We start from the raw sequence: 15,075 nt of genomic DNA, 5'->3' as shown, positions 1-15,075 counted from the left end.
AGAGGGACTCTGGTTGGTGTACAATAAAACATCAAAATATAAAATAGTATATAAAAATTGAAATGTTAGAGTTAAAATTTTAAAAAATTATAAAAGGCTTTAAGGAGGTAAGAATAATTAACCCTGCTATTAAAAAAAAAAAGGTTGTCATGGCACTAACCAACACTGCGTGTTCCTTTGGGTGCCCCATGCAAAGCCACACAGCGATGTTTTAACCCTTTTTCAGAAGGCCAGAAGAGTGGGGACCCACCTCATGTCCATGGGAAGGAGCTTTACTCTCAGTGTCATGGGTAGAAAATTGCAGCATCATAAATTATATAATTTATCTTTACTTTCAATCCATTACGCATTAATATTGTTCTCCAGACATATAAATCTTTAGCACAAAACCAATAATGATATCTCTTCTTTATAAAGTATTCACCTAATAAAGCATATTCAAATACACTGTTCAATGTCTCTCTTTTACTTGAAAAAAGGCATTTGAATTACCAACTAAAAAAAAATTCACACTTTATTAAGATTGCAAAATACACTTTTAAAAGTTTAATTTTGTTTTAGGATGCCGTTTGGACATCTGAATCGTTGAAGATTAATTTTCAAAGCATGATTTTATGCTGTCACACAAACAGAAAAAAATATTTTTGGAACAGGCTCTCAAAGCATGTTTGTTTAACGAGAACACAATGTTTTGCTGTACAAAAACTCATCAGAGAATGAATGCACGCTTTCATTCTGCATACATTTTAATAAAATATGTGCAACTGATACCCTAATGATAGTATGGGATTGTACAAAACAGAGTTAAGATCAATTAAAACTTCACCTTTTTCAGTCTGCTATAGGTACTATATACTAGAATTTTTTCAATTCTTCTTTCCCAGTATTTTAATTTTATAATATCTTCATTTATTTATATGTTCTCTAGGCCACTATTATCAAAAGACTTTGAACAGCTTACAATTTGTTTACAGTAACTGTTAAAAAATCAAAGAAACTCACAAGAGATATATTACTTTCACCACATCATAATAGATGTCCACATTCAGGGATAGTTCGACATTCCATCTCATCCTCAAATGTTCTTCAGAACAGCCAGGTTTTCAAGGGTCTTTCAGAGAAAAGGCAGTTCTTATATTTAGGGGAAGCTTAATCCACAGGAGGGAAATAATCACTGAGAAATGTGATGGAATGACGTTTCTGAAGGAGACTCAAAACTCAGCCTGTTTTTGAAGACATTTCCTCAGCTGGAAAGTCTTAATATGTCTTGTTCTCATTGGATGGTCAGATTCTATTGATTGATGGGCAAATTTGAGACCCAATACACGGTCTCAGAGAAATGGATGAGCTAAATTACAAAGGAACATCCAGGACCTACAATTATCCTTGGAAGAATTTACGTCTGCTGCAGTAGAGGTGTTATAACAGCAAGTTTGGGTGCGCCCATAATAACCTATGCTGTCTCCTTATGCTGAACCAACTACAGTTTATGAATAGTGTTCAAGAGCAGCCCCATATATTCCAGCTTCTAATAATCCAGAGGCAGAATGACAGAGGCATAAGTAATTATCAACCAGATGTAATTATGCAAAAGCCTGGTGGCCTCAGCTTCTACCTAATGTTTTAGCAGCAATCCTAAATCCAGGAGGATCCCAAGTTTTGAGCCAAATGCGTCTGAAAAGAACTACACTATCCAGAGCTGAAAATAAACTATCTCTGGAATTGGTCAATTTCTGAACCTACTAGGCACTCTGTCTGCTAGGATTAATCTTAAATTTTGATTGCTCTGTCACTTGTTGGGTTATGACTTTACGTTTGATTTAGAACAGTGTCAAGCTAGTGGTGTGTGGGCCAGATACATCTCACAAGGCCACGCCCACGTCCACGAATGGTAAAAATGTCACAAAATGTCACATGATGGTAACGTGACACGGTGAGTTTGACACCCATGATTTAGGTTGAGTAACTTAGCCAGCTAGGTCAATACAGCCAAGTCAATACAAAGCCACCCAATTCAATACATTCTCAGAAAAAAACAAATTGAGTGACTATTGGTAAATGGTATGCTTTATATTTACCTCTAATGATACTGCACTTTGGCTTCAGTATTTTCAAATGAGAATGTTGGTCCTTCGTAGACAATATAGTTTCTTTCAGTACCTGGACTATTCTCACAAGTATCTACTGCTACTACATGTCCTGCTTTATTAGGAGTCATCAAATGCTCACCAGTCAAAGTTGATTTGCTCATTGCCCAATCTTCTTCTTGAATGCTGATTTCTGAGCAAAAATTCCCTGAAATGTCTGTTACTAGAGGACAACTAATCATATCCTTTGTATCACAGAAACTCTCACCATATTTCACAGCAGGAGATTTATAGGCTTCAAGGGACATCTTTGTAGTTGCAGTTATAACAGTTTGCATAGTTGGAACATTCAGAGAGGAATGACTATATTTATATGCATATTCTTCACTATAATGAGGATAGTTAGCATTGGCTTGACATAATCCATAGCTAATTCTTTCTCCATAATTATTTTCTCCTAAGGACTGTTTCATCTCCTGATGTTCATGGACACTGAGTGAAGTTGCATGACACTGAAGTCCATTCAGCAAGAGGTGATCAGTGTCCATTGGAATATCCATTACCTCTTTGTGAAATGTAGGATATAAATTGGAATTGACATAACCAGGAAATGCACAATCATAACCATAACCTGATTTAGATGTGTAGATTTGGGAGGCTGGATAGTTCTGGAGAGGTGATGCTATATCCCCTTGAAAATTGGTTGCGTCGTAAGTAATGTGGTATGCTTCTGAACTTGGAAATAAATGAGACTGAGCAAGGAATGGTATGCTGGCCTCTGTGAAAATGCTACATTTTTCTGGTCCTTCTTCATATGATACAGGATGGATGTAGGGAAAGTGATTACCATTCTCACTGCATGCTGTTCCTGTCTAAAGAGAATATTAATGGACACACACACATACACACACCTTTTACTAAATAGAATTGTTGACTATTGTTTAAATTATTTTTCCAGTATTTTTAATCAGGATGTTTAGATTATATATCAGATTTCAAGTCCAACTGATGATGTTTATGTTCCTGGAATTTCCACAATACATATTTTTTTTAATCGCAACAATAAAAGTTATGTAGCTCTTTATCTCTATTCAAAGGACAATGTCTAATGATGCCTTCCATTTAAAGGACTCCAACCCAAGAGAGAAGGGTTAAATTTAGTTATGAGTAATTAACATTTGCAAGCAGACTCAGCAAACATTTTGGTCACTTTATCAATCTCTTCCATAACAATGAGATATATTGATTTGAATCACGGCAATTATTTTTAAATTTCTATTGATATGAATTCCACCCCATTCTGAGGGGCAAAATGTTATTCTATTAAGTCCTGACTTCTGATGAATATTTACAACATGTATCTGTGGGGTGGACTAGGAAGAAATCCACATTATTCAGAACAAAGATACAGAAATAAACGAATTATTGTATCGTACAAGTGAGAACTCCATTGAGAAATGCATGTGTGACTATCAATTTAATTTTCACAATCATCTGATGATTTGATGATTTGTGGTCAAAAATAGTAACTGACTACTCAATTTAATGTATTCTATAACAGCCTAAGTCTTAATAACATCACCTACTGACCTTACTATTTGCTTTGCCATAACATTTGATAGTGTTTGTTGTATATGTTGTATTTAAGTCTGCCAATAACTGCAAAGTATTAATAAATGCCTGACCTAACTGGAAAGTGACATAATACAGGTGTGACATGGCTATTATGGATGCTGTTGTATAATAAACAGCATAATAAAATATAGTCAATTAATTCCATACTCTACCCTCTCAACACAGGCATAAATACTTAGTATACAGTCTACATTCTCAGTTCTATAAGCTATGGTAAATGTTAGGAGACAACATATATACAGTATTACTTATTTTTAGTGGAGCAAGAAAAAAGTCAAAACTCAGGCTGTTTTTGCTAAAATGATTTTATATTTTATATAACATTATATAATTTATATGTTATGGGTTTCTATTTTTTTAATTTCTGAGACCCTGTCATATTTGAAGAGCTAAAATTCTGCATTCATTATGGATCAATGAATATAAATGAATGCTCACATTAGTTATGATAGTTCACATCAACATTTCTGATGATACCGCAGACCCAGTTACCTGAAACTCAAGAAACCGTTTCTTCTGGGAGGTGTGAGATGATGTTTGCTTTTTAAGAGCACTTCTTCTGATCTCAGTCTCTGATTTACTTTCTGGTCTAGGGTGGTCATGAATTCCCTTAGCCTGAAATAATATTGACACAGGAACAGAATAGAGCATTAAAAAGCCGATATATAACAAGATAGACATTAATTATCTATATTAACAGACAGCAGCTTTCCTGGGGTTACAGCAAGAATGGTTCCTAACTTCACCTGTAAATATTGGAGACTTGAATTTGAATCTTTGGCTTGTCTTCAGTGCACATATGAACATTTTTCTTATGTGGAGAATGTATATAACATATGGAAGCATCCCGGAAATTTCATGCATTAGTAAAGACTAAAGCTTAGGTATGAGTCTTAAAAGTCCAGTATAAGTGATTTCAGGATCCAGTGGCTTTTCAGATTTGCACAGCATTCTGCACTGCAAAATAGCCCACCAGTCATTCTCTTTGTTACATGAACCTAGACATGTAAGCACTAATGTTAAGTCTTTCATGGACATAACACATCTATAGTCTTTGGATTGCCCAGGAAGCAAGGCTTTTAAGTGTAACTCCTTAATTTAAAACTCTTTTTTTTTGGTTGTTGTTAAAAGAGGCACAAGTAGCACTCTCCTTCCTTGTTTTAAAACCTCAAAGCAATAGCTTAAAAACAAGTCTGATATGCAATATATTGAATAGCCAGTTAAGTGTCTCGGTCTGCAGGCTCACAAAAGTTGTAGGCATTAACTGAGTGCAATGCATTTATTTTATTCAGATACGGATAACTATTATCAGATAAGGGAAATACATGTCTTAGCAGTTTGCATTAAGTTATACACCATAAGATTGTTTGTTTTTGTTTTAATTAGAAGAAATCTATAGAGATAGCCTACTTGGCATTTGTATTTTACCTGGAAAAATATTGCTTTGCCCTCATGTCTCCAGAAGTTAGTTACTGGATAGCCACTATGTCCTCGGCAAGCAATCAGTTCAAGAGTTGAGCTGCAGTTGGGACAATGCTTTTCTGCAAGATAGACAACTACATTGGAAATATATAAGATTGAAGACGTCTATATAGTGAGATAGAAGTACTGTATAAAAATAATGTGCAATATATTTTGATTTTGCATAATTTGGGAATTATAAACTGACACATTTTCAGATTTTTCTGTGGGGAAACAATGTGGTTTCATGTGTACTTTTCCCACCTGCAGTAGAATCTTCAGTTACAGGAATGACATTGATAAATTATTCCGGGAATGTCAAGAACATTGCTTTGTAAAAGCCTTTTAGGTACCCTAAGGCTTATTTCTTGCAAGGAGTTTCACTTCTCCACGGTTGTAGATGACACACAAATGCCTGTTATAAATAAGTATCTGGCATATATGTATATGCATATATATAAATAGGTTAATGAATAACTTGGAGATTCTATTTTTAAGCAGTAAGAGCTGAGTAAAACTATACTAAATTTTGAAATCTGAGAAGGGAGGAACTGGTTTTGTTGAACTTTTCACTAGAAGGGAAGGTTCCCAACAGCTACAAGGATGGCTGTTGCATAGCTCACTTGCCCCCCCACCCATGATTCTCACTTTGTTGCTTTTGTCGAGCCTTATCACATATAGCAGGCCGAAGTTGAAGTTTCGTCCCATCAGGCAGGATGCAGTTTCTGGCACACACCACCACACCAAGGCAGGATTTCTTGAGGATCTGGCAATTGTGGTTGTTGGTGTTGCGCATGGCCCAACCGCTAAGATGCCTTTGTGCGTTTTTATCTTCAATGGTATAGATATATCGCAAATACCCATCAGGCCACTCCTGGAATGAATCAAAGTGTTTGGGCTCCTGCATAGGAGACAAATACATGAGAGGAAGGAGTGGGGGGGAAAAGGAACAGATGTAGAATCTATCTATATACTACTAAAACTCATGTTTCCATAATCTTTAATGGGAAAGAACAGTGCATCATAAGGCAATAATTTTTGAACCAAAAATTGGCTAAATGGGCTCAAAAGCAAAATGTGTCCCAAATCTGGGACGCATGATTCCCGTGGAATTGAAATTTAGCAAATTTTATAAGTCATTTTATGACATAATGCAAAATGTCATAAAACATTTCCTGTCATTTTACTGGACTATACAGTTCAACATGGGCTATTTCCAAGACAGATGCATCTCTGAATGTATCCAAACTTTTCCAGTGAAGGCAGTACATTACAAGTTCTGTCATTGTTGAAGGCATTAAGAAATATGATGAAGAAATGTCTCTGAGAGGCTGACCCAATGGGACTAGTGTATGAGCAGGATTGAAAATAGCCAATTCTCCCTTTAAAAAAAAGAGGGGGGAGAATTATAGAAACTAGCTTGGGTGTGTGCACATCAATACATGTAGTATATTAATTTACTACATATTCCGATTCCATTCGAACAAAATGCTAAAACATAACTCTCATTAATAAATACAACTCCTATATTTAATTGATAGCATGCTACAATATGTCCAAACAAATAAACCCTGCTATGAATCTGTTCAGACAACGTTCAGGTATCAGTAACATTCTGACCCCAAACCTACTGAATCCTATTTTTTGCTTAGTTTTATATGTTGCGGAGTTCTAGTCACAATGCATTCATAACAAATATAGTGGCTGGGTTCCCTGCTTTAGTGTGGTGCTGAGTGCATCCAAAAGCCTCTTCTATGCCATTCCTCTTTAGAAATTCCTCTGATATTCAGTTGAGGCACTCGCCATCCCCCCTTAAATCAGTACAAAACAATAAGGTACAACAGCGAGATACAGAGAGTACATAACTTTGTTGTCCTTATTTCTAATCTTTGGTCTGCCTTTGTTGTGTCTGTCCCAAAACACCACCAAATGTTAGGACCTGATTTGTGAGTCTGTCAATCAGCATAGGCCCTGTCAGCTCCTCTGGCTTTGTGGCTGTCTCTCTTCAGAAGATTATATGTTTTCCTAATGAGAAGAACACTCTGCCTGGGCATCTCCTAGGTTAAAGAAATGCGGACTAAAGAAAATATTGGAACAGCTCAGGGAAGCAAGAGCCTTGGCTCAGAATACACTCATTGCCAAATTCTATCCTGCTTCTCCTGCCTCTGGAGAAAGTTTACTACAGTTGGGAGGCATGCTGTATTCCACTGGGCAGAAAGGACTTTGCAATTAATTCACAAAGCCAATCTAATGACTCCGTGCCTTCTTTACAAACCTCCCTCTGCTCTGTACCTGTGGTAGCTTGGGGTCGTTGATGTCCCAGGTTAACTTCATTCCAAAGGAACAGATGTAGTTAGATTCATCAAAAGGTCCCTTTGACATTTTCATCATGAATCTAGAAGAACCTACTCATTTAAAAAAAAAAGAAGATATGAGGTACTTCTCTTGTTCCATCATTTGGAGAAAAGGTTTCATTTCAGATTGTTAAAAAAAAAAAATCAGTAATGTTCTTTCTGGTCATAAGATTTTTCCCGAATCATATTGTTATGACTGTTTAAAAACATAGGACAAGTTCCTTGCACTAACAAATAACATTCTGTATATAAATAAATGTCATATAAATCTATAGAAATGAAAATGATCACATAGTTTTTCCTCAAGGGTCCAAAGCACAAGTGCACAACAGTTGCTCATGATCATAGTTTAGTGCTGCACATTAAGTTGGTGTTCACTCATACATCCAGATTACAATGTAAAATCATATAGAGAGTATTATATATGTCAATAAGTTATGTATATATTTTACTATATATATATTTACACTAAAAGTTATGGCAACACATGTGCACACACATACACACAAATGCACAAGTTCATGCATGGTCAAACTAGGTCAGGTATAATGTGTGAAACTTTCCTGCAAGTTGTAATATTAAACAGTCCATAAGAATGAATTCATGTGTCAAATACATGCACACATTGCATATTATCTGGAAAAAGTCTCAGGAGTGGTCAAGTGGCTGAAAAATTAGTGGCTAATTTGCCTTGAAGCCACAATTACATTATAATTCAACTTTCTCTATATGATAGAACAATTGTTCATTTGTTTTAAAACCTACCTGTAGCAAACTTAGGTCTCTTTCCCTCAGTGATAATTACCAGTCATCTAGGAAAGAATTGCTGTCATCTGCATGTATAACTAAAGATAAAACACAGGCAATGAAATCTGAGAGAACAGTAGTTTTCCTAAATATAGGTAGTGAATTCATGACTAATGTGAAATTTGAACTGGCTTCCATTTTTGCACTACAGCAGTTTCTCTGAAATACAGATTAGTATGAGGACATAGGATTCAGGTGAATCAGATTCAGATCTGTACTCAGTCACAACTTACAACTTCTCAGCAAAATCTATGCCAGAACTATGAGGATAAAAGAGAAGGAGGAACAAGGAACAGAAAAGGCCTGTGCAGGCAAACCACCTTCAAGACTTTAAAAGGAAGGCAGGAAGAAAACACAACTAGCCAGTTTGGTCTAGTGGTTAAGGCATCAGGCTAGAAATAGGACAATCTGAATGCTAGTCCTGCTTTAGGCATGAAAGGCAGCTGGGTGACTTCGGGCCAGTCACTCTCTCTCAACCCCACTTACCTCTTCATGTTGTTGTGGGGAACATAGGAGAACGAAAGAATAATAGATATGTTCACCACCCTGTTATTTATAAAAAATAATGAAAGCAGGATAAATAAAAATAAATAGCAGCAGCTCAGTTTCTGTAGTACGTGTAGAAGTGTGTTGGTATATTGTGAGAAAGGAACAATAAAGTATTTAGAAAAAAACTTTTCCAAAAGACCTCAGTTAGAGTATATAAATGCTTCTTAGCAATAACTGTCATAACAGAAGTTCTACTTAGTAAGCGTGCATAGATTTGCACAGTATAGTACGGTATAACTTTGTGAGCTTGCCTTGAAGTTCTGCAGCTTGTTGTCTTCTTACCCTTTCATGAACCCCTTGCCTCTGTCCGCTGCCAGCAGTGCTGAAATCAACCAGAGAGTGCACTTTCCTTCCTGAGCTTGGCTTCGAATCTGGTCATACCAGCAAGGGCATCTTTTTTGTCCTCAACTTTCACCCTCCCACATACCTTTCTCTGCTGTGTTGAAAGCACGTCAGTGGCAGCTCCTCCCTGATTTATTCCACAAGTTCTCAGGCACTAAGTACTGCTGATCCACAAACCAGCCAGCTAGAGCTGTGTCATCCGAGAGGGAAGGCATGATGCTAAGCCTGCTTTTCAGAAGTACAATTATTTTTCATAGCTAATTCATGTATTTAAGATGTGAGGGCCCCAAAAGGAACATAAAGCATTTTCATTGTGAGCCACAAACAGTTTGACTCTTAATACTTGGGCTTAATTATTGGTTGTTCCAGACCTCATTTACACCTTGAAAACTTGAAAACAGCCCACAACTGCTTATAACTGAACAACTCAGACGTGTTGGATTATCATTATCTCTAATGAGCAAAGTCATTAGAAAGCAAGGCAAGTTGATTATGCTATGGATAATACAAAGTATGGTTCTATAATTTAAGGGTGCTTGACTGGGAAAAGAACAAGGAAATGGCCTGCAAAAACTCAAATATATTCCTAATTCCAGTGTGCGTATCAGTAAAAGTGAGGATCATATTTACTTCAGCGGGACAACTCACAATCCTTTATAATAGTTTTGGGGCCTACCTATTTTTTAAAAAATAAATTCCCAATGAATATAAAATGTTTGTAGGTACTCAAATACTACATCTGTATAGACACAGAATCTACTTAATGATACAGTAGAGAGGGACTTTAAAGAACAATATTATTCCTCCAAAACTTGTTTCTTCTCTCTCTCTCATACATACACATACACACCACAAATACACAGGCTGTATATAAATGAATGTATGGAGGGTTTTTTTTAATCAGAAGCATTCAAAAAGCTTCAGAAATATAAATAAAGGAAAGGCCTGGATAACTTGATAAGGAGAGGTAGCTTCTCTTATTACTCTTTAATCATTATCGACTTTTCCAGGAGTGTCAAAACACTGGAAAGCATAGGATGCAAAGTATTAACCTCTTAAGTAAACTTCATTGAATGTATTACATTGTTTGGTAAATCTGGTAATTTTAGAATGGGATTAAGAGCACTGTAATCTTTAAATTTAAGGTAATCAGTAAATCAGCAGAATTGTACCCTCTTCAGAAAGAATAAATTTCCATTTCCAAAAATAAGGGTGAGAGATTATATTAGATTAAACTATATAATGCATTTTAGGCAAATCTAACCAGAATTATGAGAGCCAGTTTGGTGCAGTGATTAAAGGCATCAGGCTAGAAACCAGGAGACTGTTAGTTCTAATCCTGCCTTAGGCACAAAGGCAGCGGGGTGACCTTGGGCCAGCCGCTTTCTCTCAACCTTAGGAAAGAGGCAATGGCAAACCACTTCTGAAAAAACTTGCCAAGAAAACTGCAGGGACTTGTCCAGGCAGTCTCTGAGAATTAGACATGATTGAATGGAAGAACAGAAGAAAAAAAGTAGAATTTTAAATCTTCAGGCCTAACAAGCATTCTTTACATGAACTGGAATTGAAGTCTTCAACATTCTGAAGGAGATAAGATCAGTGGAATATTCCTATGCAATTAATGACCTGAAAGATTTATAGCCTCAGCTGTTATACAATTTTAATGGTGCTCTTGTTTCAGAAAGTTTGAGTCAATTTAAAATCCTCTCCTCCCTCCCTCCCACATTTATCTTAAATCTGAGATTCCAATGTTCAAAATCCAGTTCAACTGAAAAGCTTGGACATGATCAAATGATAGCTTTAGATAATCATAATCCTGTAAAATTGGTCAGAATTTCTACAAAGATAGGGGGAGGGAGCAATCACACAATGTAATACTAAATACCAAGGCACTCCTAATGAATTGAATTCCTCACTTGCACTTTACATCAGACCAGACCACCTGGCAATTCCACTATTCTCTTTTGATCACACAATGCTGGCCTTATCTCAGATATCTCAGGATCCTGGGGAGGTTAAACGCAACCACATGTTTATTGGACCCGTGCCCCTCCTGGCTGGTACTAGCCACCCGGGAGGTAACACGAGGCTGGCTCCAGAGGATTATAAATGCTTCTTTGAGAGAGGGTTTCTTGCCTCCTGCCTTGAAAGAGGCAGTGGTGAGGCCCCTACTCAAGAAGCCTTCTCTGGACCCGTCCGTTTTGGCAAACTACCATCCGGTCTCCAACTTTCACTTTGTTGCGAAGGTTGTGGAGAGTGTGGTTGCGCGACAGCTCCCACAGTACCTGGATGAAACCATCTATCTAGATCCATGCCAGTCCGGCTTCAGGCCTGGGTACAGCACGGAGACGGCATTGGTCGCATTGGTGGATGATCTCTGGAGGGCTCGGGACAGGGGTTGTTCCTCTGTTCTGGTCCTGTTAGACCTCTCAGCGGCTTTTGATACCATCGATCATGGTATCATGCTGCGCCAGCTGGAGGGATTGGGGGTGGGAGGCACCGTGTTGCAGTGGTTCTCCTCCTATCTCTCTGACCGGTCGCAGTCTGTGTTGGAAGGGGGGCAGAGGTCGACCTCGAGGTGCCTTGCTTGCGGGGTGCCACAAGGGTCGGGCCTCTCGCCGTTCCTGTTCAACATTTATGTGAAGCCGCTGGGTGAGATCATCCGTGGTTTTGGGGTGCGATGCCATCTGTATACTGATGACACTCAGCTGTACATCTCCACCCCAGACCACCCCAATGATGCCCTCGAAGTGATGTCCCAGTGTCTGGAGGCCGTGCAGGTCTGGATGGGGAGGAACAGGCTTCGACTCAACCCTTCCAAGACCGAGTGGCTGTGGATGCCGGCATCCCGATATAGCCAGCTGATGCCATCGCTGGCTATTGGGGGCGAGTCACTGACCCCCACAGAGGGGGCTCGCAACTTGGGTGTCCTCCTGGACACACGGCTGTCTTTAGACCAGGGAGGCTTTTTATCAGGTTCGCTTGATACGCCAGTTGTGCCCCTTTCTGGATCGGGACTCCTTGTGCACGGTCACTCATGCCCTGGTCACATCACGTCTGGACTACTGCAACACTCTCTACATGGGGCTCCCCCTGAGGAGCACCCGGAGGCTCCAGCTGGTGCAGAATGCGGCCGCGCGGGTGATTATGGGAGCACTCCCATGTAACACCTCTCCTGCGCGAGCTGCATTGGCTCCCGGTGGTCTTCCGGGTGTGCTTTAAGGTGCTGGTTCTCATCTTTAAAGCACTCCATGGCTTAGGGCCAGGATATTTGCGAGACCGCCTGCTGCTACCGATAACCTCCCACCGGCCAATACGCTCTCACAGAGAGGGCCTCCTCAGGGTGCCATCGGTCAGGCAATGTCGGCTGGCAGCCCCCAGGGGGAGAGCCTTCTCTGTGGGGGCACCCGCCCTGTGGAATGAGCTGCCTCCTGGAATACGATTGATCCCGGACCTCCGGCCCTTCCGTAAAGCCCTGAAGACATTTTTATTCCACCAAGCCAGCCTAGCCTAAATGGTTTTTAATTGGGATTTTAAATTTTATGGATTTGGGGGTTTTAAATTGGGAAGCTAATGATTTAATTTTTTTTTTAATTATCTTAACTTTTGTATTTGTATGTTTTTTAATTTTGGCCGTTCACCGCCCTGAGTCCCCTCTGGGAGAAGGGCGGTATACAAATTAAATTAATAAATAAAAATAAATAAAATATTTTCCCTCCTTCTGTTCCCAAAAAGAATTCCTGGTTTAAACCCAAAAGATCTCACTGCAACTAGAAACCATCATGCACTTCTGGGCAGATGATGTCAGACGATCTGTTGAAGAGGCATGATTTAACCTGTGACAGTCACAGGCAGAGGACGGGGAATACCAATCATGGCACTGGCCAAACAATGATCAATTATTGGCCTGAAAATATTAGACTCCAGCCTATGAGGACAAGGTGTTTGCTTCCAAAGCATCACTAACACAGGCCACAAGCCATACTGTACAATCCAACTAATGGCACTTATTCTTTTACTTAGAGCCAGTTTGGTACAGTGGTTAAAGGCATCAGGCTAGAAACCAGGAGACTGTGAGTTCTAGTCCCACCTAAGACACAAAGCCAGCTGGGTGTCTTTCAACTTGCCATTCTTTCTCAATCTTAGGAAAGAGGCAATGGCAAACATTTTCTGAAAAAGTCATGGTGAATGAAGACAAGGCACCCAAAACAAAACAAAATTCACTGCTAGTGTGGGCGTGGGTGGCATATGTAACTGCTACTGAGAAAAGGCCACACGGTGCAAGTATAGCTTCAAAGTAGCCAGCCAATGAGCAGTAGAGGTGCTTCAGATGAAAACTGCAGCGGTCCCGATTCAAATTACCACTATGTTGTAAGGCTTATTGAATGATGGGTTCCATCTGGCCCCTTCTCCTAAACTATGACATGTGTTCTGTGAGCAAAACAGGCATGACAAAGTAGGCCACATGCACAGCTTCTTTGAAAGACAGCAGAAGATATTAATCTCCTGGTATTCTTATTTATTATTTATAAATATGATAATTGTATTCAATTATTATACTGTCCCATTCAATAGATTAGGCTGGGAGACCGAGAGACAATTCATTCATACCATTCTTATATGCAAAAGCTGTCCCCAAAATGGAAGTGTGGCAATATTATTGTTCATTTAATTTGCAATAAAAGAAAACTTATTTTACTCCGCAATTAATTAGTCTGTGTTAATATTCCCATCACACTAATGGGAGCAATGTCCCTCTAATAATTAAACAAAAGGATCTTAAAATATTGGAGAATGTTTGGTTGAGAAGACAGTCTTATTTATTTGACTGAACCAGCACCTGTGATTTATCTGTGATTCAAGAGTGTTTTTACTTTTGGATATGTCATATATTTTTCCTTCAGGATTTTTCTTGCTGATTTATAGTCTTGTGTCCCCTATATCCAATGATTTCCTAAGCATACCTACTTAGAAGTGATTGCTATCAAATCCAAAACTACAACTTTTTCCTAGGTACATGCAATTGCATTTTAACTTCACTGAATTTATTGAATTGCTTTATTATAGCTATGACTACATTGTGCTGTAAATGAATTAAGCAATTATTGTTGCTTAGTACAATAAACTGGAAAAAATGAACATCAGCTGTGGCCACATGGCTTGAAGCTTAGATTTGTTTTTTAAAAGTAAGTTCTGATGATCTGTGGTTATTACTTGGGACTTGTAAGCAATTTTTTTAGGTTCCTGTCATCAAGTTCACAAAGGTTAAAATATTGGTTACTTTGCATTTCACGGTATCTATTAACCTTTCCAATGAACCATAAACTAACCATATTTTGCTTTAACACGGTGTACTAATCCAATTTAACTTTATTATGTGGCAAATAATCACCAGGGACCAGTGCTGTGTCAAAAAATAAAATGTGTTGTGTGATCGTATGCAATTTAATTTTTTATGGGTGCATTTCTACAGATGGCACCTAAGTAATCCTGAAGTAGTGCCAGAGCTCACTATAACAGCATTGCCAAAAAAAGCATTAAGAGTTGTTAACCTAATCTTGCATAGTTTCTTCTCCAGTAATATTGAACTGCAAACTAGGACATACAAAACTTTTGCCAGACCAATTCTTGAATACAGCTCATCTGTCTGGAACCTGCACTGCATATCGGACATTAATACAATCAAAAGAGTCCAGAGATATTTCACAAGAAGAATCCTCCACTCCTCTGCTTGCAACAAAATACTTTATGCCACCAGACTTGAAATGTTGGGCTTAGACAATTTAGAACTTCGCTGTCTTCTGTCTGATCTAAGCATAGTACATAAAATCATCTGCTAC

General features: G+C 38.5%; 1 protein-coding gene across 1 annotated transcript; it reads right to left on the bottom strand.

Moving 5' to 3' along the window:
- Positions 1–2,080: 2,080 nt before the first annotated feature.
- GCM2 (glial cells missing transcription factor 2) lies at positions 2,081–7,565 on the bottom strand. The gene is made up of 5 exons (XM_070940997.1): positions 7,476–7,565; positions 5,832–6,084; positions 5,151–5,263; positions 4,215–4,337; positions 2,081–2,959 (listed from the first exon to the last, which is right to left on the bottom strand). Exons 1-5 carry the CDS (start codon positions 7,563–7,565, stop codon positions 2,081–2,083), a joined length of 1,458 nt encoding a protein of 485 aa, XP_070797098.1.
- Between the last annotated feature and the right edge of the window lie 7,510 nt (positions 7,566–15,075).

Source organism: Pituophis catenifer, unplaced genomic scaffold (assembly GCF_029215685.1).
Source record: "Pituophis catenifer annectens isolate HBS135680 unplaced genomic scaffold, rPitCat1.0.hap2 SCAF_3, whole genome shotgun sequence".
Taxonomy (NCBI): Eukaryota; Metazoa; Chordata; class Lepidosauria; order Squamata; family Colubridae; genus Pituophis; species Pituophis catenifer.
This window is presented reverse-complemented; position numbering and strand designations above follow the sequence as displayed.

Excerpts from the sequence above, each read along its gene's own strand:
- GCM2 (XM_070940997.1), bottom strand. The coding sequence starts at position 7,565 with ATGTCAAAGGGACCTTTTGATGAATCTAACTACATCTGTTCCTTTGGA. Across the intron at positions 5,264-5,831 it reads GGCTCGACAAAAGCAACAAA|AAAAGCATTGTCCCAACTGC; the intron begins GTGAGAATCATG and ends TCTATCTTGCAG. Across the intron at positions 2,960-4,214 it reads AACGGTTTCTTGAGTTTCAG|ACAGGAACAGCATGCAGTGA; the intron begins GTAACTGGGTCT and ends TATTCTCTTTAG.